At 54.8% G+C, this 22690-nt stretch overlaps 1 protein-coding gene, 2 long non-coding RNA genes and 1 pseudogene across 9 annotated transcripts in view; 1 reads left to right on the top strand and 3 right to left on the bottom strand.

The window, feature by feature from the left end:
- NT5DC3 (5'-nucleotidase domain containing 3) overlaps window positions 1-22690 on the top strand; it is a 94095-nt gene that overhangs the window by 14186 nt on the left and 57219 nt on the right. For 3 of the 5 annotated variants that reach the window (XM_077846126.1, XM_077846128.1, XM_077846132.1), the window contains one exon: window positions 4871-5042. In XM_077846126.1, coding sequence (XP_077702252.1) covers window positions 4871-5042 — 172 coding nt within the window. The remainder of the gene's footprint in view (window positions 1-4870; window positions 5043-22690) is intronic. The other 2 variants (XM_077846127.1, XM_077846129.1) reach the window with 1 other exon arrangement.
- On the bottom strand, window positions 4668-6357 carry LOC144282467 (uncharacterized). The gene is made up of 2 exons (XR_013350902.1): window positions 6186-6357; window positions 4668-5000 (listed from the first exon to the last, which is right to left on the bottom strand). It is a non-coding gene; the product is annotated as an uncharacterized LOC144282467 (long non-coding RNA).
- Window positions 10323-14091, bottom strand: LOC144282706 (creatine kinase B-type pseudogene; annotated as a pseudogene). Its single transcript, XR_013351184.1, has 2 exons — window positions 11497-14091; window positions 10323-10826 (listed from the first exon to the last, which is right to left on the bottom strand). The product of XR_013351184.1 is annotated as a creatine kinase B-type pseudogene (transcript).
- On the bottom strand, window positions 10323-14922 carry LOC144282462 (uncharacterized). Of its 2 annotated transcripts, XR_013350894.1 has the most exons (3): window positions 14260-14801; window positions 14098-14183; window positions 10323-11827 (listed from the first exon to the last, which is right to left on the bottom strand). It is a non-coding gene; the product is annotated as an uncharacterized LOC144282462 (long non-coding RNA). The 2 variants fall into 2 exon arrangements; XR_013350893.1 differs by lacking the exon at window positions 14098-14183 and having other exon boundaries at window positions 14260-14922.

The following is a 22690-nucleotide window of genomic DNA, read 5'->3' as shown; positions in this document are numbered from 1 at the left end:
GGCCTTGGTTATGGTTTTAATTGGTTGTAATTTTCACAAAAATGTTGGGGAAAGTTGATTATCTTGTCTCAATAGTGATTGACTTTTTCTGAAATATTGTTTTGCCTTTGTTGAATACAATGAAAATTTTGCTCATAATACATAACTAACTATGCATACGAGGACATTTAACTGGCCTTTAAAAAATTATAAATTTTCCATATTTCAGTAGCATGTGTAGACCAAGAGTAGTATAACTAACCAGAGACAAAGCTGTTTTTATTTTAAAACAAAGACCTTCAAATTTTTCTAAAACATTGCCTCTGCCCCAGAAAGCATTCTATCTAAAGAGGTTAATAAGACTTAACATGGCAAGTCTCCTTGTGGCAGAGATCATGCTTGGTCACCAATGTTTATATCCTCCGTGGCATATTACAACCTACAGGTGCCTAATAAGTGAATTGGTGGATCACTTTGAATTTGCAGCTACTCCGCGTCCTTAGAAGGCAGCACAGAGGTGTGAGCAGGGCACTGCATGTTTTCTGGCAGGCCAGGTTTGAAGTGCTTTGGCCCTCGCTGCTGTGTGAGCTCGCCAAGGGTTCTGACCTCTCTGAGTGTTGAGGATCCCAGACCTGGCTCCAGGGGTTGTTAACAGGCTCAGGAAAGAAAGGACATAGAGCACCTCTCAGCCCGTGTGGCACACAGTGAGGTGCAAGACCTGGAGGCTGTTTGTTACTGCTGGCTGTGGGGGCAAGGTACCTGAGGCCTTGCTTCCTCACAGTAGGGCAGCTTGATTTCAGTGACCCTGAGCTCTTCCATCTTCCCAGGAGTGGAGTCCAGCGGTTCTCTGTTATCCTACTGTAATTCTGGAAGTTCCCCTGAGCCCCCAGGTTTTTTCCTGCGAGGTCCAGGTGTTCATCCCTGACAAGTGTCTGCGTGGGGAGCACCAGTTATTTTCTGAGACTGTCACTGAATTCACGTAGTCATTCACTCATTCACCCACTCCGTGGACGCTGACTGAGGGCCTTGCCTGCCCGAGCGCTGTGCCAGGATTTGGGATGCTGGCAGGAGTGAGGCAGGCATGCTCTCTGTCTGAAAGGAGCTCCCTGTGTGGCCGGAAGCCGCTGAGAACACGCAGAGCAGCAAGGGAGTGTGGCCCGTGCCATACACGGTCGCGGTCGTGGAAGGTTCGACGGCTTTGCAGGAGGCGCGCCGGAGCTGGACACTTGAGGGGAATTTCTGTCCCTGAGGCTCCTTTAGGAGTCGTCAGTCTCAGGTTCTGTTCTCAAAGTATTTTGCATCAGTGGTTCGGGACTAGCCACCATGGGGACTGGTCTGGGAGTATCCTGGGGCCCTGGAGGTACTTCCCAAAGACACTTCTGAAGCTACTTTGGCGATAACGGCTTCTCTGAAACAGGTGCCTGTGGCTCCTGACCTGGTTACTCGTGATGTACGCGTCTGGCATGTGCAGCACATTCAGCTCGGGTTGTTGCAGGAGTTGCAGGCCGTAGTTTTCTGCAGGGAGGCAGTTGTGCTCCCCAGGAGGCCGTGGCCACAGGGGACACAGTCGGGTGCTCACGACCCGGGGACAGGGGCACCGCCGCACACCCTGCGTGGGGAGGACCCCTCTCCATCCAGTGGCACGGTGCTCAGGCTGGGGAGCTGATTGCGCCCAAGCGCTTGTTGGGAGCATGGGTGTCGCTGCCCGCCACGCGGGTGGTGAAGGCAGATGATTTTGCGAAAGGGCCTGTGGTTATGGGTCAGAAACCTTCTCGTGAAGGACAAGGCCCGGAGCTGAGTCCTGGAGGCGGGGCACCCCCGGCCTCCCCCATGCAAGTCACGCAGGCTTTGGACACTGATTGAACCTGGGGAGCCTTAGTTTCCCCACCTGCAGTGGAGGAGCAGTGGCCCCTTGTTTTGTGGCACGTCTGTAAAGACCCAAGACGTCACGTGTAGCAAGCACGCAGCTCCATACGCGGCAGCTGGTGCGACTGCGGACGGTGACCAAGGAAGACCCTTTCCTGTCCTGAGCACTGCTGACCAAGCCCACGAAGCTCTACTTGGGTGCGGGGTCCTGCTGCAGCAGGGAACAGCAAGGGACAGCCCGGAGGCAGCAGGGGACAGTCCAAAATTCCAGGGATGACAGCTGTGCCCTGGGGGGAAGCTTGACAACGTGCCTGCATGTCCGGCTGTGTACCCCTGTCACTGGCCCCAGGGCAGTGACACCCAGGCTGCAGGGTGGTGCGGGGCTAGGGTGCTAGCTTTCCTCCCCCCGGCTTCTGCCCTCCTCGGTCTGGCTGGGGATATGGCCCGGCTGCACCTGAGTCTGACAGGTATGGGGAATCCGGAGGGGAAGAGGAGGGACCCTGAACGTTCCCTGTCCTGAGTCTGCAGGTGGGAAAGGAGGTGCAGGCAGCACCGTCAGCTGCTGGGGGGTATGGACAGAGACAGGATTGCTCACCTGCGGGGCCTGGAAGCCCATGGGGAGCACACCCGTGAGTGACACGGGGTCTTGTTCACACTTGGAGGGACACAGGGAGGAGGGGCATGTGAATGCGTGAGGGACAGAAGGTCCCCCCTGAACCAAGGAGGATGTGCTGCTCAGGGGGCTGCACAAAGACTGCTGAGTGGGGGTCAGTGGTGACCCCCAGACATGGAAGGGGTAGATGCGGGGGTGCTGAACTGTGGGGCATTTGGAGTTGACTGTGTGATGCTGACAGGGAGGACAGCATGTACTGAGACTAGTCTGAGAAGCTTGTTGGTGATAGTATGGCTTCAGGTGAGGTTTGATCCAGGACACGTATGTATGTGTGGAACAGGAAAGGAGCTGGGAAGATGGGCAGACTGGAGATGCCAGCGGGGACTCTGTGAGGGGGATAGGACTCGGAAGGCCTAGGGAGGGACGGGTCCTTGAAAAGGAGGCTGGGCATCCCTTCCCCTGAGACACGCAGGAGGAAAGAAAATGGGTGAAAACACTGTGAACTTGAAATTCAAAAGAAAAGTGTGAATGAGGTATACCAGACTGTAATCTCCTAGGATCCATCTCCCCTTTCATAGTAAGTGATGTGCCCCTCTCCCGGATGGTTAGCTCAGTGAATGGTTGGAAAAAGAGCCCACATTTCTCAACTTTCCTTGGAACTGGAAATGAGCACGTGCCTAAGTGTGGGCTGGCCAGAGTAAGTGGGAATGGTGTGGACAGCTTCTAAAGGGTTTTCATGAAGCGAAGAGTCTGATCCCCTTCTCTTTCCTCCATTCTGCTGGTGGGATTGTGGATATCATGGCCAGAGATGGAGCAGTCATTTTGCAACAGGAAGTATCCTTGGGAATGGAGGTCAGGCAAGGTCAAGCCACAAGGTAAAAGGAATCTGAGTCTCTGACATTGTGGTGTGTCTGCAACTCTGGGCCACCCATTTCCTGACTGCTGCACAAGAGAGAAATCAAGTCACTGTTTTTGTTTTGTTCTATTTTAAATATTTTGTTTATTTAGTAGAGAGAGAAAAGAGAAAGCCGCAAGGGTGGCGGCGAGGGCCAGAGGGAGAAGCAGGTTCCCTACCGAGCAGGGACCAGAAGTGGGCCTGGATCCCAGGAGCCCAGGACCATGACTGACTGAAGGCTGACCCTTAACAGACCCAGCCACCCAGGGACCCCTCAAGTCATTATTAACCTGGGTTCTCTGTGACTTGCAGCCAATCATGATGCGGGCCAGTATCTGGGGGCAGTCTTCAGGGGTTTGTCATACAGTCAGCCTGGAGTCTGTCTCTGAAGTGGGGTGGGAAGGATGAGGCCTGGGCCAGCTGCTGAGAAGGGTCACCTTTATAGGTCCATATGAAGGGTACGCGATGGAGCTAGAGGCCTATGGCCCGGGGACCCCTAGCACAGCTGGTTGCCTTCAGGGCTGCAAGCTGACCTTTTTCCCAGTCCCTTCCTGGGCCGTGCCTGCACCAAGCTGCGGGGGTCAGTGTGGCAGGGGGAAGCACTTTGAGCAGGTGCAGGGGAGCTGAATTCACACCCAGGAGCCGGGCGCAGTCGGGCCTCTGCTGGGCAGGCACCAGGCTGTGGAGGAGCCAGCGAGGATGATCGCTCATTCGAGTAGGGCCAAACCCATGCACAGATGTTCTTGTTGATGTCATGTTTTCTTTTTAGTTTTAGATTTTATTTATTTATATGAGAGAGAGAGAGAGAGAGGGAGAGAGAGAGCACGAGGGGGCAGAGGCAGCAGGACGAGCAAACTCCGCTGAGCATGAAACCCCACCTGGGACTCAATCCTAGGACCACCTGAGCCAAAGGCAGATGCCTAACTGGCTGAGCCTCCCAGGAGCCCCAATATCACGTTTTCTGACATGAGATGCTACCAGTAAGATAACTCATCACTGACTCTCATGTCTTATACTGGACTTTTAGAAGATTATACCCAACGGATGTGTTCCCATGTGCTGAAAACGTTTTGGGAGAGGAGTGATTTGGAGTCACGGAGTGTAAGTGCCACCGAACGAAATATGCTGCAGCGGCAGATCCCTAAACAAGTTGTGTACTGTGCTAACAGATGTCTGGTCACCCTTGGATTAAGGGCCACATGGATGGTATTGTTGGGTGTGCATGTGAGCTCTAGAGAGTATATCCCCTGGGAACTTCCACATGTGCACAATGTTGTGTTGTTCTTCAAAACTGTTTACTACTATGAACTATAGCCTCTGAAAACATTCTCCCCAATTTATTTTTGGTTTACACTGTTTCCCCATAAACGTCTCACAGCATTTTATAAATATTTAAATTCCCTAAGAGAAGAAGGGGTGCAGGCATGGCTGCTTCTGCGAGGAAGTTGCTGGTGGGCATTGGGCTGCGGTGCCAGCCTGGGGCTGTGTCCCCTCAGGAGGGCATCCTTTCTTTGCAGAGCCAGGCCCTGACACAGGTGCTTCCCACTGTGCAGAATGAGACTCGAGAGTTCTACCTTGAGGTTGGGCTGACCCACGAGGGATTCCAGTGTTTCCAGAAAGCCTGGTCCAACCTCATGGAGTTTTCACCTGGCGACATCAAAGACAATCAAGACGTCGTGAGGCAGAAAGGTTGGCAGTTGGGGCGGGGGCCTGTGTGTGTCAGAGCTGGGCTAGGTGGGTCCCCAGCAGCCCTCATGGGGGCTCCGTGCACTGCGTCCTGCAGGGGGCATGGGGGTGACCCGTGAGCATCCTTGGGACAGCCCAGCCTCTGGGGACCTTGAAGCAGACTGGGGGGCAGGGAGGCTGGGGCAGGGCAGGGGCCTCAGGATGGTGGGAAGGGGGCTGGGGTGGGGGGCCGGGGTTTCAGGGTAGGGGGGTGGGAGGGGTGGGGGCCTTCCCACCACTGAGGCCTGCCCCGGGGCTGGATCTCCCCTCCCCGAACTGCGTGTCCTCTAGACGCTCCTGAGCTTCCTGGGTCATGTCCTTCATGTCACAGGAGGGAGAAGGAGGGGACAGCTGAGGCCTCCATGGTGAGGGGCTGTGGGAGTGCCCGGCCCCACCGTGCTGCTCAGAGACAGACTCAAAGAGTGTTTGATGAGTGAAGCTATTAGGTATTTTTGAAGCACTGACTCACGGTCACACCAAAGCAAAGGATGTGAGACTGATACCATATTTAAATGGCTGCGTTAATTAGCTGCTGTTGCATTGAACAAACCACCCAGAATGCAGCCGCCCGACAATGGCTCCCTGCTCACAGGCCCACAGATGGCGGGTCCAGGCCCAGGGGAGCTCAGAGTCAGGCTGGATGGGGCATGGGTCTGAGATGACCTGGTTTCTGGGGCTTCCCGCAGATGTCTGGTGGTCATCCGGCCAAGGTGATGGGGTGCCTGGGCACACGTCTGTCACCTCACAGCCCGGCTGATTCCCTCGGTGGGCATGGATTCCAAAGGAGGGCAAGCAGAAGCCTGTACAGGGCACTCACCTAGGCTCACAAGCGGCACAAACCCTCTTGTGTTTCAGTCGGTGGTCACAGCGCATCACCAGGCTTCATCCATGGGCAGAGCAAGGGGCTCCACCCCTTGGTGGAGGAGGTGCAGGCTGGTGGGAGCGGGGGGTTGCTACTGCCAGCTACAGGATCCAAGGCCACCAGCAAGCTCCCCACCCTCCCTAGATCTTATCTGTAAACCCATTTGGATAGTAGCAGTTGTCATTGCTGGATGCATGTTATGTGTAAGGTGCTTTGTACTCAGGAGCTTCCACTCTCAGACTCACCTCACAAAGTGTGGGCGGCCATCTCCACTTTATAGCTGAGAGTCCAGCTGGGCTGCTTGGGACCCCAGCAGCCTGTGTGTAACAGCTCCTCAGTGCACAGAAGCCCTGGTGGTTGACATTCCTGGAGCTGTGGTCCTCGGGGCAGCTCCTGTGTAGCTGCTGCTGATTCTTCTTTTTATTTTTTTATTTTTATTTTATTTTATTTTATTTTTTTTAAAGATTTTATTTATTTATTCATGAGAGACACACACAGAGAGAGAGAAGCAGAGACACAGGCAGAGGGAGAAGCAGGCTCCACACAGGGAGTCTGATGTGGGACTCGATCCCGGGACTCCAGGATCATGCCCTGGGCCAAAGGCAGGTGCTAAACCACTGAGCCACCCAGGGATCCCTGATTCTTCTTTTTAAAGATTTTATCTATTTATTCGAGAGACACAGAGAAAGAGGCAGAGACACAGGCAGAGGGAGAGGCAAGCTCCCTGCAGAGAGCCCAATGCGGGACTCGATCCCGGGACACCAGGGTCATGCCCTGAGCTGAAGGCAGATACTCACCCACTGAGCCCCAAGGTGCCCCTACAGTGTAGCTTCTGAAGCACAGCTGTCATGGGCATTCTGGGGCATCTGTGAGCTGAGGAACCCAGGGTGGGAACCAGGAGGCCTTCAGAAGGGTTTGGGGACTGGCCTTCCAAAGCCAGCAGGACCCTCTAAAGGGCAGAGCTCCAAGGAGCTGGGCAGCCCTTTGCCTGGTACAGACACATGTGACCCTCTACGGAAGTCCAATCAGTGGAAGTGGTGGACCCCTGCTGGAAAGGGGTGCTTGGGAGTAGACCAGCGTCTTTAGTAGCAACCTTGGTGGGAAACCCCTGTAGTTTCAGTCTTCGACAAGGGTCAGGCCAGGATTCAGGACCCAGTAAGCAGGTGAAGGAGGAGGGGTGAGGGCTCCCAGATGCCAGAGCTCACACACTTGAGAACTGTTCATTGAGCCGCTGCATACCAGGTGCCGTCCTGGACAGTCATCGGCTCTGTCCTCTAAGGGAGGCAACACATGACACACAATCATTGCAGGTTGGAGTAAATGCAATGAAAGACACAAAGGAGATGCAGGTAGAGCATATGCAGGGGGAGAGTCTGCTTCTGAAAGGTTTGAAGGCTTCTCTGGCTGAGCTGTATGGTCCTGGAGGGGGAACAGCGCATGCAGGGCCCTGAGGTGGGAGGGGCAGTGCCTGTGGTAGCTGTGGAAAGAGCCTTCCTGAGCAAATGGCAGGAGGTCCCTGGGCCCAGATTGTGTAGGACATTTGGCCTTGGGCCTCGGGCCAGCATTTGGATTTTGTCCTCTGTGAGAGGAAGCCTTACAGGGTGGGTATGATATCACTTGATCTCTGTTTTGGGATTACTTCTGTTGCTTTGCAGAGAATGGGCCCCATGGGGACTGAGAAGGGACGCGGGAGATGGGGTACACGGCTGTCCATCCTGATGCCCACGTGTCAGGTGTGAGGCCCTGGCTGGGGCTGGGGGTGGAGAGCAGTGGGCTTGGGGCAGTGAGTGAGGTAGTGTTGACGGTGGGAAGGCCCAGCCTGACCGGGAGATGGTACGCCTCTGTCATTACAACTGAAATCTCGATCTGCTTCTTTTTGCTGCTACCAAGGCAGTTCTAACACCTTCCGGGAACATCGTGAACGACTTCTTCTCTTCCTAATGGAGTGTGGCTCAGAGAGCACTTTCCAGCATTCTAGGAGTCAGAATATACAATACTCAATAAAGGAACCAAACGGGGGCCTTGTGGAAGGTGGTGTGTCTCTAAGAAAGCTCCTTATTACTTGGGTTTATGGGGCTTATTCCTGTGCCTCTTGCTGTAAGGCTGGATGATTATTATTTTTTACTACAAGACCGTTCTGGGTCCTTCGGAGGACTTGGGCACCGCAGTGACAGCTGGTTTCACTACATCCGTAGTCTTACTTAATTTCTGATCTACTCATTTGCAAAACAGCCTCAGAATTCAGGTTCAGTGCATTGTCTCAGCTCCTCAGCCTAGTTGCTGCTGCGCAGGCACATCGTGGCCTGAAAGCCGATCCCGCTGCAGTCCAGGCCAGTAATTGATCTATTAAGGAAAACCGGCAACTTTGCCGTGGGCAGTGATGAAGCAGTGCTGTTAGGTGCCCCGCCTATTGACATCTCAACTCTCACAGAGCATCACACCCCAAGCATCCTCTCCTTTGCCGAAACGTATTCCCCACAGGCAGCGTACTGAACAATCTGGCAAAGTCGGGCCGGAGACTACTTGAAAGAACATCACATCTGGGAATGTGCTACTGAAATTTCCAGCCTGCTGTACAACAACCCCCGAGACCAGGCGACCATGAAATACACCAAAGGTGTTCTCATGTAAACATGTGTTTTTTTCTTGAACAATCATTCTTTCCTGTGCTAGTTTTCCCCATCAAGGTCAATGTTCTCAACCCACACTTGTGAGTCCATTTCCTGCTTGACAGGGTGAAGAATGTGGAACATGAGCATTTCTGCCCTCAACTTCGGGGATTCTCCAGCGGGCTGACTCTGCCCCTCAGGGGCTCTCTGGCAAGGTCTGGGGACACTTCAGGTTGTCAGGACTGTTGCTGACGTTGGGTGGGTGGAGGCCAGGTGGTACGAGCTGGTACAGGACACAGGATGGCCCCCATCGTGCCACCTGCCTGACGCCAGCTGGGGTTCAGGTTAGTGCCTAGCCTTTAGTAAAGGAGGCCTTTTTTTTTTTTTTTAAGATTTATTTATTTATGATATATATATATATATATATAGAGAGAGAGAGAGAGAGAGAGGCAGAGACACAGGAGGAGGGAGAAGCAGGCTCCATGCCGGGAGCCCGACCTGGGACTTGATCCTGGGACTCCAGGATCACTCCCTGGGCCAAAGGCAGGCACTAAACCGCTGAGCCACCCAGGGATCCCTAAAGGAGGCCTTCTTACGTGTTGCTCTGAAGGTCTTGAGTCTCTACCACCATAAACTGCCCTGCTACTGTTCCATATCTTCCTGTATAAAACAAAGGATGTTTCTAAGAATTACTTTTGGGACGAATACCTACCATTTACATCAACATGGATGCAACTGGAGGGTATTATGCTGAGTAAAATACATCAGTTGGAGAAGGACTCTTGTCATGTGGTTCCACTCATACGTGGAATATAAGTAGTGAGAGGGACGCTGAGGGAAGGAGGGAAACTGAGTGGGGAATATTAGAGAGGGAGACGAACCATGAGAGACTGGGAAACAAAGGGTAGGGGGCTGGGGACTAGGTGATAGGCACTGAAGAGGGAATGTGATGGGATGAGTGCGGGGTGTGATACTATATGCTGGCAAATTGAATTTAAATAAAAAAAAGAAATTACTTTTGATGGCACACAGAAATAGCCAACATTATTGTGCTCATGTATCATTAAATACACACAAGCATTTTATTTTCAGGTGTGCAGCTGGGAATACTTCTCTTGCAAAAATGAGATTTCAAAGATGCTTAAATATCAGAAGTTTGTTTGGTAAGAAAAACATCCTAGTTGGAGAAATTATGGAATTTTTAGCAGATTTACTGTTTTTTTCTACCAGGAGATAGTGAAAGGCAAGTTTTTAAAAAAGATTTTAAAAAGTTATTTGAGAGAGAGAGCGAGTGAGAAAGCGAGCGAGAGAGAGAACGAGCATGAGTGTGCTGGGGAGGGGGCTAGGGGACAGAAAGAATCTTAAGCAGACACTGCGCTGAGCATGGAGCCTGACATGGGGCTCAATCTCACAACCCAAGATTGTGACCTGAGCCAAACCAAGAGTCTAATGCTCAACCGACTGAGCCCCCAGGTGCCCCAGGGCAAGTCTAATAAAACGTCTCAAGTAGCGTGTCTTTCTCCCAGCAAAACACCATGGCGGGGAGGTCTGGGGTTGAACTGTTGGGGGTGTCTCACTGCTTGGACCCTTCCCCCTGTAGTTGTGAGGCTTTGCTCAGCTCCCCCCTCCACCCCAGGCATTGTTGGAGCTGCTCAAGAAAAAATCATCTGTAATGATATAGGCAGGCGGGGGCCAGGGACCCAGGGGGGCCTGTGGGACCAGCTGAGAGGGTCCTTGGCTTCAGGCAGGATGGAAGGCAAACATGAGCCAGCAGGAGGTGAAGGTGGGGTTTATTGCCCATGTGTACGGACAGGGTGGGGGGTACAGATAGAGTGTCCAGGAGACACTGGGAGGAAAGAATACGAGTCTCATTTTCGCTTGAGATCCGGGGGTCTTCCTGAGGGCAGTGGTCTGGTGTACATGACCCCTGAGGCATCCAGGACCTGGTTAGACCAAGGCGAGGCCCCAGGTGCTGTTCCTCGGGGCCCGGGGGCCTTGGCATCGAGACATCTGGCACAGGCAGTCTGGAGTCCGCGCGTCATGGCTTTATCCCGGTCATTTCTCACCTGTTCCTTTCTTAGGTGTTCTCTGCTCTAGAGAAGTCTTTACTTCCTTGACCTCACAAGGAGGACATAAGATCTTTGCGTGTAGAGCCTACAAGGCCTATGTAGAGTGGGTGGGGGCATGGGTCCTAGAAGCACCAAGCAGGAGAAGATGCGGAATAAAAAACGTTTTATCTCCTGGAGTCCTCCTTCGCTTTCTCGGTCTCAACAACACCTGTTACAGGTAAAGTGGATTCACTCAGGTCCTGCACTGGGGTTCTCCAGAGGGAAAAAGATCGGATCTAAGCCCAGACACAAAGAGAGGTGGGGCGAGGGCTGTGGGTGGGTGGAGAACTGCCCAGAGGAAGCATTGGAGGGAGGGGCCCCAGCTCAACATTGGGGGTTCTCCCCACGGGAGGGCAGGCCAGGGTGATGGGGCCTCACCTGGGCTGCAACTGGGAATGAGGACCACAGTCTGACACTAAGGGCAGTCAGACATCAGGGGTGGCGGCCACCTTGAACTGACTTAGCAGGAAGCTTGCTAGGATGGGAGATGCAGAGGTGAGCACAGAGGTCCAGAGTGAGGCCTACTTGAGGAGGACTGACAAGAGTCCACGTAGCATCCCCAACGAGGAGACAATCCCTGCTGGTCTCTGCGTATAGCGGAGGCTTGTGGGTGGTATCCTGTGGCTGTGACTGGGGCCGGCCTCCGAGGGCCTGAGCATGTCCCTGGGCATGTTGGTGTGAGGGAAACATTGTGTGTCTGCAGACGCCAACACCCACACCCTTGCCTGGCCCAGTCAGCTGGCGGCGGGCCGGGACGTTCCAGGCTGTCATGAAGCTGTGCAGTTCTGTCCCTCTGCTCTCTGCTACCTGGCTGGCCATCACTTCCACATCCCACCTACCTGGACATGTGTCCCCCTTGCCTCTCCTGGGACAGCCACCTGCCAGTGCTTGCCCCTGGGACGGACATGCTGTTGCTGCTTTCCAGAGCCTGAGTGCAAATCCGTACGTAGCCTTCCTAGGAGCAGGAGTCCAAGTAAGGGAGTGTGCAGGTGAGACTGCAGGTGCTCCATGGCGGTGGCTCCGTGCCCTGGGTGCCCGGGTTCAAGTCCATGACAGTAACAACATCACATCTTGGGATCTCATCCATTTCTTCATTAGTAAAAGGAGAGCGGGGACAGTGTCTTCCTCCCAGGACGACTGTGAGGATCAAGCCATCCCGGGGGACGTGCTCTGTAGAACGAATGCTCAGTGTGAACCACAAGAGCCCATTGCACCGAGCGCGGCCTGCTACTGTCTTGCCTCCCAGGAGATGTCATGGGTGTTGGGCACTGATTAAGTCCCATTTGTTCCTCCTGAGACCAGCCCAGTGAGCGGAGGCAGGAGTGTTCTCAGCAGCAGGAGGCCTCACAGCGGAGCCATGGTCTTGTAGAGGAGAAGTCCAGATGCGTGGCCCTCCGGGCAGAGTCACCCCCACAGCCCCCCCCCCAACCCCCACCGGCCCGGCCCAGGGCGGCTGGGGCAGGCAGCTCGGGCGCCTCCTGTCCTCCTCCTGTCCTCGAGCAGGGCACAGGGCGTGGCCTCTGGGACCACAGGACAACGGAAGTCCCGTGGAGCCTCCAGCCTAGCCCTTGGGGCCTTGCCGACCTTCGACCTTCGACCTTTGGAAACAGGAGAGCGCGTCCCCTTAGGGAGACTGCCCCTGGGCCACTGCGCCTTCCTTTTTTTTTTTGCAGGCCGAAACCCTATTTCAGCATCAGCAACATCTTAGCCATCACAAATAAACTCTACCAAGGGCGACAGAAGTCTCTACAGCGAGGCTACAGGCTCAGCCGCCAAGTGGCGAACATCAGAGGGGTGCATGGCGGGCACTGCCTGGGCAATAAGTTAGGAAGCAGCGGGGCTGGTGGTGGTGGCAGATGTGGGCTGGGGCCTCACTTCTGGGCAGGCACGAGGTCATCGATGGCCTGGCCCTGCTCCAGCCGCTGCTCCATCTCGATGAGCAGCTTCACGCCATCCACCACCATCTGTACCAGCTCCACCTCTGAGAAGCCCAGGCAGTCTGAGTTGGAGACATCAAAGATGCCACCCACAGCAGCTGTGTCCACACCACCTGTGCCTAGTTTCTGAAGCCGCAGCGGTTTGAGCACCTCTGGGAACTTCTCATGCTTGCCCAGGTGGGGCAGCTTGATGTGCACACCTGCCCGCAGGCCTGTGCCCAGGTTGGATGGGCAGGTGAGGACGTAGCCCAGGTGAGGGTTCCACATGAATTCGTAATTCTTTGACTTCAAAAGTGTTTCAATCTGGGTGAGGCCATTGCAGAACCGAGTGAACACCTCCTTCGTGTTGCCCCCTATCTGAATGGAGATAACCCGCAGGTGGTCTTCCTCGTTGATCCACACCAGGAAGGTCTTATTGTCATCGCGCCAGATGCCTCGGGCGTCGGGCCAGTCGCGGGCCATGCCCGAGGCCAGGAGCAGGGGCGACAGGGGCTTATCGAAGAGGAAGTGGTGGTGGATGAGCTGCTGCTGCTCCGCCTCGGTCATGCTCTTGAGCGCGTGGTACCGGGGCGGGTCGCCGTCCAGGCTCGACAGAGCTTCCACGAGCTGCTCGAGGGCACGGCGCTCCCCGCGGCCGCAGTGCGGGGGGAGGCAGAAGCCGCGGATGCTGCGACCCGTGCGCACCCGCGAGCTCAGCACATAGTTGGGGTCCGGGTCCGGGTCCGGGTCCGGGTCGGGTCGTCGCCGCCCTGCAGGTTGTCGGGGTTGAGGTCGGTCTTGTGCTCGTCGCTGGGCTTGTAGCCGCCGGGCCGGTCCTCGAGGATGGGGTCAAGGAGCTCCTGGCACACGTCATAGGACTCCCCGTCGCCTGCCACGCAGCCCACGGTCATGATGTAGGGTGGCCCGGGTTGTCCGCGCCGGTCCGGATGACGTCGTCCGGCGGGAGGCCGCTCGGCGAGCTCTTGGGGCGCAGCTCCGCGTAGAGCTGGGGGGTCCGCGCCTTGGCCGTGCGGTTGCTGCGGCCGCTGAGGTCGGGGAGCTCATCCTCGGCCGGAGGCGGAGCTTCAACGTGTTGTGGCTGTTGGAGAAGGGCACGGCGGCGGCGGCGGGTGGCCGGGCGGGGACCACGCGCCTTCCTGGACCTCGGCCGGGCCGGGGTGGCCGGGGGTGGGGGTGGGGGTGGGGGTGGCGGGGCCCGGGGGCGCCCCCGCGGTCGCGATGCGCAGCGCCCGGAGGGGGTGCGCGGGGGGAGGGAGGGCAGGCCCCGGCAGCGCGGTCACGGTAACCACGGTGACCACGGTGACCACGGTAACCACGCCGGTCGCCGGTCGCGGCGCGCAGGACCCGGGGAGGCTCAGCGGGCGTTCCCAGGAGAAGAGACGCCGCCGCCTTCCCGCCTTCCCGGCTGCGTCCCGGCGCCTGCGCCCCCCGCCCCCCGCCCCCCGACTGTGGGCCGACTTCGCCCCGCCCAGCTCCGTGTCGCCGTGTCCCTCGGCACCTCACCTCGGGGCCCTGCAGCCGCCTCCTGGTCCCCGACACAGCCCTTCCCTGTCTGCAGACGGCCCGGCCCCCGACGACCCCTGCTCGGTCTGGACGGAGGCGGTGGCCTCTCAGGCGTGGGTCACGGCCCGCCCTGGCCGGGCTCCCGCTCCGCACCTCACTCACCTCGCCCTCGCCGCGGCCTTCAACCCGAAGGTGTCGGTGTCTTGTCGCCATGGCCGTGTCCGCCCCAGACCTGGGTCCTCGGCCGGTGTCTCCATCACAGCACCTGGCACCTCTCAGTCCGCGATCTCAAGCCTGAGGACGCACCGCCCTCTTCTGACATGTCCTATCCTCCTGTCTCATCCCTCTCTTCCTGATGACATCACCTTCTACCATCTCAAACCCCCTCTTCCTGATGACATCACATTTCCCCGTCTTATCCTCCCTCTTCCTGATGATGCCGGGTTCGCTCAGGTTATCTGCGCGGCCGCTCTGGCATCACCTCGTTGTGTTTGTGATTAGTCACTGGGCTGAGGACAGCACATGCTGGCTTGTCACGCGTCCTCACAATGGTCGGTTTTCGTCCTGAGGGTGGAACCCATTGAGGCCCAGAGGATTAGAGCACCTGGCAGCCCGCGGGTGGCAGAGCCGGTCAGCTCGGGAGCTGGATCGGGCGCATCTGGGCCTTGCTGAGCGCCATCCCGCCAGGCCGGCCTGCCTGCCCCGAGCGCTCTCTGGGGCGTGAGGGTGCCCAGGGTACCTGCCGAGGCCATCACGTGCAGCCTGGGCCTGCCAGCCTCACGGCCTCTTGCATCCCGGCCCACAGCAAAGGCACAGACCCTCACACTTCCCATGGACTAAACTGGCCTCTCTGCCTTAGTTTCTCCTCCACACTTCTGATTTTATACATAGAACATAAGACTCGGTGCCTCATCCCTGGCCCCGAGATTTAAAGGCACCTTCTGCTTAAAAATAAAAATTCAAAACCTAAAATGAAGTGAAGGTTAAAAATTGAAATAAAAAATTTTGTCTTAAACGTGATTGGGAGGGGAGGGGTTGGGTGCATTCACTCCTCTTGCTACTTGTTGTTCAAGTTAAATCCTTTTTTAAAAGATTTTATTTATTCATTCATGAGAGGCACACAGAGAGAGGCAGAGACACAGGCAGAGGGAGAAGCAGGCTCCCTGCGGGGAGCCCGATGCAGGACTCGATCCCTGGACCCTGGGGTCACGCCCTGAACCGAAGGCAGATGCTCCACCCCTGAGCCCCCAGGCACCCCTGTTGTTCCCAGTATTACTGTTTTGCTTCCCTTCATGGGAGTGGTTGAGTCTTTGAGTTTCTTCCACCAGAACGTTATTATAGCCTGTGCTGTGTAGTGGATGCTGACTTTCCTCGTCAATGGCTCTACTGTGACTGAGCCCTCAGGCCCATTTTGTGTCTGATGCCCGGTGGCTGATGTCTGAGCCTGGGGCCTGGAAGCCCAGGAAGCTTTCTTATCAGAAGGGAGCCCAAGGGGAAGGCAGGGGATTGTGTGGGACCTGCCTGGTCTCTGCTGGGTCTCCAGCGAGTTGACGAGGTCCCCAAGGTGTGTGGGGTTAGGGTGGCAACTGGAGGGGCCTTGAGTCTTCATAAGAGGAGGCTCCAAACTTCCCGGAAGTGGCACTATAGGGCCCCCCAGCTGCACCCACTGCCTCGGGCCTTACCTGTTGGCCTGGTGTCTATGGGGCAGGGGTTGTCAGGCTGCGTCCCTCCTTGGCTCCTGAAGTGAGTGCTGGGAGAGAGAAATGGGGAGCGAGGCTCAGGATTCTTGTAGAGCTTCAGGGAATGTGCTTCTGTGCAGGTTCTGGGTGGGGGCGGAGGCTCCGGGACCCTGGGACCCCTTACATGAGGCAGCACTGCGGGGTCACCCCCTCCAGGGCCTCAGGACAGGGGTCCTCCCTCCCACTGGGTTCCGCTGTGGCTAGGGACCGGGCAGCCGCCTACCTTCCCGGCCCCATCCTGTGCTGGCCCTGGGCCCGTGGGCATGTCCTGCAGGTAGTGCCCACGGTGGGTGGTGGCCCTTCCAGCCGTGTTGCCACATACGGGGACTCGGGGAGTGCATGGGGCTGCAGAGCACACCCCAGATGGGGGCTGGAGGACAGCAGGCTGGAGGGGGTGCAGGCAGTTGGGGCCGGGGTCCCTCCTTCAAGGTGCTCCCAGCCTTGGTGTCTCCCGTGGGCGGCTTTATTTCTTCCAGTCACTTAGACCAGAAACCTCATTTTCCGGGCGTGCCATGGCTAGAGCAATATTGGTCAGGGTCATGAAGTCTCCCGGCCACAGGGCGGGGTCAACTTAGACCTAAACTTCAGCGGGGGTGTGGGGTGTGGCTTTGTCCCTCAGGACAGAAGTCTGGAGAGACCGTGATGTCATGAGCCAGGTGGGCACGGGGGCAGCACTGTCCTTTCGTGCTAGAGGCCTGACAGTGCTCAGGATGGCTCCCCAAGAGCAAAAAATCATCCAGGACAAACGTCAAAGTGCCAAGATTGAGAAACCCCGAGTTCATCAGCCACCTTGCTCATTTGTTGTCCGTTTTATGTAAAACGTGATTGCTTTCAGCCTTGTCAGTTGCCAAGGGGGAGGGAGACTGAATCACTGTGTACCTCCAAGGGAAAGTGTATTTTCAATCCATAGATTGAGGAGCATGTGCACAGTGTTTTCTCAGTAAGGGTTTTCAGGCTGAGTACATGGAGGATTTTGTTTGCAGCCAGAAAATACAGATGCAAATCTCTGCAAAAGGAGCTCTACACCTAATCTGGTTGCTTCAAATTAATAGTTTGTTACCCATTTTGGCGTCTGGTCTAAGACAGAAATATAATATATTCGTTTACTGTCAGGTAGGAAGTTTATCAGCAGGTGCGTCAGACTTACATGTGGAAGCAGTGAGTCGTGCCGAGGGGTGGTCAGGACCTGGAGTCTGTGCACCTAACTTAGCGGGGAGGGGGGCATGGGAGGGAGAAGGGACACTTAAGGGAAAAGCAAATTATTTTTTGTATAGATACACAGAGCCTTAGGAGAATAAATGATGTGTAGCTTGTAGTGATGTCTGTCCAGGTGTGGTGCCTGCATCCTGTGTCCCCGGAAGAGGAGTAGCCCTGGGGAGGGGTTCATGATGCTGGAGTCCTCCCGTGGGGCTCTGTTTTTAGGCACGAATGACATTCCAAGAACTCAAATGCCTTTGGCTCAGAGTAATTCTACATGGTTAAGAATGAGGTGTGCTGTGGGGTCACAGGTCCGGTCCCCTCTGCCTGACCTGTGATTGAGGGAACGTGCTTACATGGGCTCTGTAGGACAAGAGGTAGGCCAGAGCTGCAGCAGTCGGGACTCTTCGTCGTTCGCCACTCTAAAAGTCGCGGGGCCTCTGTAGTGTAAGTGTCACTGAGCACCCATCGCCAGAGCACTTGCGATGCTGTGTATTTTTGCATCGAAGAATAAAGGGAGCCACGGGAGGCTGACGATCGCCAGGCATTCCTTCAGCACCCATTTAGTTCAGTCACTTCCTAGATCATGCCGTGTGATGGATTGTAGGGCGGTTGTGTGGCAGCCCAGTGTGTCGATCGGGGTCCCTCTGATGGTCCCTGTCCCAGACGCTGAGCATGGAGCTGCCCGAGCAGACCAGCAGCTCTGAGGGTGGCGGAACAGGTCCCTGTGTGCATGTGCCGCTGTGACTCTGGAGGCCTGTGTAGGACGCCTGAGTCATTGTCTGCGAGGTGCTGCACTGGGTGACCGTCGGCGCTGGTCTCCTCCTGGTGCCGTCACACACAAAGGGGTGGAAACAAGGCTCCTGTGCCCCAGGGATGCCCCGAGGGTGCCAGGGTGGGGGACGAGACAGCATCTGCCTCTCACCAACTGCTCGCTCGTTGGGAGGCACCACGCCTGCTGACAAGACAAGACGTGAAGTGAAAGGAGGAGGGGACATGGGCTTGGGGGGCTGGGCTGGGCTGGGGGGCGGGAGGGGGGTGTGAGGCTCCCGGAGGCCCGGACTGTGCTTCCCTGGGACAGAGGGCTGAGGGCAGCCAGCGTGCTCTCGGGAGCCGTCCTGGAGGAGGTGTGGGGTGTGCGGGGTGTGTGCTGCCGGGAGGGCGCTGCCAGGCGGAGCCGCAGGGAGAAGGGGAGGGACATGGAGGGGCACGGACACGGGGCTGGGGAGGGACATGGGGGGACACGGGGCTGGGGAGGGGGTGCACTGGCTGACGGGCTGTGAGGGAGGGTGGCGGTCCAGTGCAGGGCTGCAGCGGGCGGGCTGGGACCAGGTCTGGGGGAGGCTGGCGATGGATTTGTTTATTTATTTGGGGGGCAAGGGGGGAGAGTAGAGGGAGAGAATCTCAAGTGAACTGTCTGCCAAGCAGCACCCCTGACCTGGGCTCGCTCTCACAACCCTGGGGTCACTACCTGAGCCGAAACCAAGCGTCAGATGCTCAACCGCTTCATGGACTGAGGCACCTGGAGCTCCAAGGGGATTTAAATGTGAATTTATTCATTCATTGAACTAGTGTTTACTGCACCTTAACGCAGGAAAACAGGTTTTATCCAGGACGGTCGCGTTGGGCGAAGAGGCCTCGGTACAGAGGTGGGCTCAGCCCTGAGCACCGTGAGGGTAGGGGGGGGCAGGTGGGCAGGGATAGAGAGCTGAGAGGGAACTCCTGCGTAAGGACCCCCCCCCCCCCGCCCCCGCCGTGGTGGTAGATCTCGAGAGTGGCTAACATAGCAGGGCCCCTGCAAGCACTGACAGTGCAGGGATGAACACAGAAGCTAGAGGGAGGATTGGTGGGAAGAGCCTGAGTGGAGTGTGGTCAGCCGGAGACTAGCCGGTGACCATCGTTCTGTGGTCCCCAGGGGAGGGTAGTGGGAGGACGCTGTCACGGCTATCAGCATGCTCACACCGAGGGACGAGGCCTGACAAGCGGCAGCAGCAGGCTCTCCTGGGTGGTTACTTGGTCAGCCCCGGACGTGGCAGCAGGGGTGGCTCAGCTCCAGGCCAACAGCATTGAAAGAAACGACCCAAATTGCATTTTAACCTGTTAAAAATAATTGTGTTTAGTGGACTTCCCATATTTTGGTTTGGATCATAGATTCACGGTGACAAATTGTGAGCCCAAAAGCCTTGGCACCTTCTTAAGTCTTTTTATTATCACGTTTGATCAACATGTAGGATCTGGCGTAACCTTCCAAAAGGGAAGATGGTGGGCTCCCAGCAAGGATAATTCAGGTTTAAGTACAGCATTTTAATGCGTGAGATTATAGTAAACATGTAATAAGATGATGGATTTGTGAGGGGCCAGAAATTCTACATTTCGTTTCTTCTTCTGATCACAGTTTTGTGAGGCACTTCCTCAAAATGAAATATCTCCATGTAATGTACCCTTTATGGCTTGTCTCCTCCCAATTTCAAACCAGTTTCAAGAGGAATATTCACCGACCAAAACCGTTAATTCTAGAGATTTTAAGACAAATCCTGACTACAAAAGAGGATTTTTGTGATCTGTGTTCCAGCCTACCTCTGTCCTCTGTCCTCCCGTTCTCCTTCTGTGATAAGTGCTTTAAATCCACCTTTTGAGAAATGATTTCAGTGGGAAGGTGGCTTTGCATGTTTCATTATCTCAAGCTGAGTATTCTGTACTGAACTGTTTGTTTTGGAAGAACTATGGTAGATGGACTTTATGTAACTTCCCTCTGCCTGGAATTCTTTTAAAAAACCAATGCCAACCATCTCAGTCAAATTTAGAAGGAAGAAATTGGACAAAAGCTCTAGTGGGTGACTTTCAGCAGGGTGAGTCAGTCCTCTCTCCTCCTATGATTGTGAGGTGCTCAGCTCGGCCGTGGTCCTTTTCTCTGTAGCACGAGATATAGACACACTACATTTTATTTTAACTTAAACACATAAATGTAATTATTTTCCCCAGACTTGATATTTAGAATCAGGACCTTTCTCTTTTCTCTCTTTCTTTGTCTTTTTTTTTTTTAATGGGTCCTCTGATTGGAATGAGATGTCATCTTTCTCTAAATGCATCACCCACAATTTCCAGTTTTGACTTCTCTTGGGTGAGAACTCTGACAGTAGTGATGCAGCATGTGCCAGATCCTTCTAGACTGCTACCCCTTTCTTCCTTCAATCTTCTACTGTTGCCTTGCCCTGGAATTTGAAAGAATTCCAAAGCATTCAGCCTTTTTCTTCTTTTCCAAGAAAACGGCTCTCCATTTCACACTAAATATCTCATCAGTTCGTACTACACCTGATTTAGTCACGGGAATGAGACTCACCACCTAGTTGAACGTTGGTCATACTAGAACCCAGAAGTGAGGGACGGAGATGCCCTACTAGCTGCAGGTGCTTAGGTGCTTAGTGTGTCCAGGGCGCCAGCTAGTATGTTTTGCACAGGAAATAGCAGGCTCAGGTGATCCAGCAGTCTAGTGCTGCCTGTAATAGGTCTTCCTTTTTACTTGCTGTATAGGTCTCATCACTTGATTTATTTTTAAATATTTTATTTATTTATTTTAGAGAGATTAAGCATGAGCAGGGGGAGAGGGAGAAGGAAGCTCCCCACAGAGCAGGGAGCCCATCAGGGGGCTCTATCCCAGGACCCTGGGATCATGACCTGAGCCACAGGCAGATGCTTCACCAGCTGAACCCCCCAGGTGCCCCAGGTTTTATCATCTTAACAGGAACTCTTTTCTCTTTTCTTTTCTTTTCTTTTCTTTTCTTTTCTTTTCTTTTCTTTTCTTTTCTCTTCTTTCTTTTCTTTTCTTTTCTTTTCTTTTCTTTTCTTTTCTTTTCTTTTCTTTTTTTCTTACAGAGAGAGCATGAGAGCATGCAAGCTGGGGTATGGGGAGGGGGAGAGGGCCAGAGGGCCAGGGAGGGAGAAGCCCAAGCAGGTGCCACAGCTAGAGTAGAGCCTGACATGGGGCTCGATCTCAGGACTCTGAAATCATGACCTGAGCTGAAATCAAGGACACTTAACTGACTGACCCACCCAGGTGCTCCACTAGAACACTTTTTTTTTTTAAGATTTTATTTATTTATTGGAGAGAGAGAGAGAGAGAGAGAGAGGCAGAGACACAGGCAGACGGAGAAGCAGATTCCATGCAAGGAGCCCAACGTGGGACTCAATCCCGGGTCTCCAGGATCAAGCCTTGGGCGTGAAGGCAGGGGCTAAACCACTGAGCCACCCAGGCTGCCCTCTACTAGAACACTTTTTAACCTGGAAAGGACTTTTGAGATCACTCAGCTAACTTTAAAGCTGAGAAAATAGCAGGTGTTATATGCTTGCCCTGGTACAACTGATCAGAGAATCCTGGGAATTAGATAATAAAGTCACGGAGGCCCAGAAAAACCTAGTGATGTTCTGGAGCCTTGCAGCAAGTAGGTAGTGAACTGAGGACTGGAACCCAGTCCTCTGACCCTAATGCCCATGCTCTTTGCATTGTTTGTGGCTCTAAGAGTTTGTAGCCCTGTTGGCAAGATAAGCACATGAAGGTAACTGAAATGAATGTAGTATGTGCTGCAACAGACATTGGTACAGGGCACGGGGACGCATGCAGAAGCACGAGTAAAACCCTCCGGGGGTGACTCAGCAGGGCACCTGGGGGCTCAGCTAGTTGGGTGTCTGCCTTCATCTCAGGTCATGGTCCAGGGTCCTGGGGTCGAGCCCCATGTGTCTCCCTGCTCAGCGGGGTGCCTGCCTCCCCCCTCCCTCTGCTGTTCCCCCTGCTGGTGCTCTTTCCCTCTGTCAAGTAAATAAATAAAATCTTTTGAAAAAAAAGGAGCTAGAAGACTGAGCTGGAAAAGTATAGTGTGGAATCCTTAGCTACGCTTGGTGGCTGAAGCTGCTGGAATGGTTGAAGAGCTTTTTTTTTGGTTGAAGAGCTTGGAAGAATGTTTGACCCAGCAGTGGGAGACAAAAGTTGGGGGAAGGCCGGTCTTTAAGGGGTGGGCAGAGGAGGAGCTGTAGCAGCAGGTGAGGAGGGGCTCTTGAGGTAGGCTGAGACTCCACAAGGGAAGCTGAGAGGAGAAGCCTGACAACTGACTACCAGGTCGAGAGCAGATCATTGCAACCCAGAGGTCACAGGGAATCTTCCATTTCAGGGGAAGTGGTAGGGACAAAAGTCCGTGAAGGAGGGAGCAGTGAATTTGTTCCCTGTACCCAAAGGTGGGATCTACAGAGGCCCTTGAAATGGTGGCGGGAATTCACACGGTAATGAGGCAGTTGGCAGAGGCTGCTGCTTGCTGTGTGCAGCCTGGGCCCTGGAGAAGATGGGTCCGTGGTCTCAGTGGGCAGGGGTGGAGCGTGGGGTCCTTCATCTCCAAGCACAACCCACTCTCATCCTTCATTTCCTTTAGGGCGGAAATCGAAGGCCCGTGCAGACATCCAACTGCAGCTTCTTATGTCATTTGAGACAAGGATAGCTTTGTCCCCTCCAAAATGTTTCTCCCTCACTACGGTTATTGAAAGAATGAGCAAACAAGCTCAATTTCTCAAACTGAGGGATTGTGACAAACTTGGGTGTAGCACACTTGTTGAACAAAAAAAGACTTTCAACAAAGAATGTCTAGGCGATGCATAACCCTCCTTCCTCATTG

Source organism: Canis aureus, chromosome 13 (assembly GCF_053574225.1).
Source record: "Canis aureus isolate CA01 chromosome 13, VMU_Caureus_v.1.0, whole genome shotgun sequence".
NCBI lineage: Eukaryota > Metazoa > Chordata > Mammalia > Carnivora > Canidae > Canis > Canis aureus.
The sequence above is the reverse complement of the archived record's forward strand: the minus strand, read 5'-3'. Positions and strand labels throughout refer to the sequence as shown.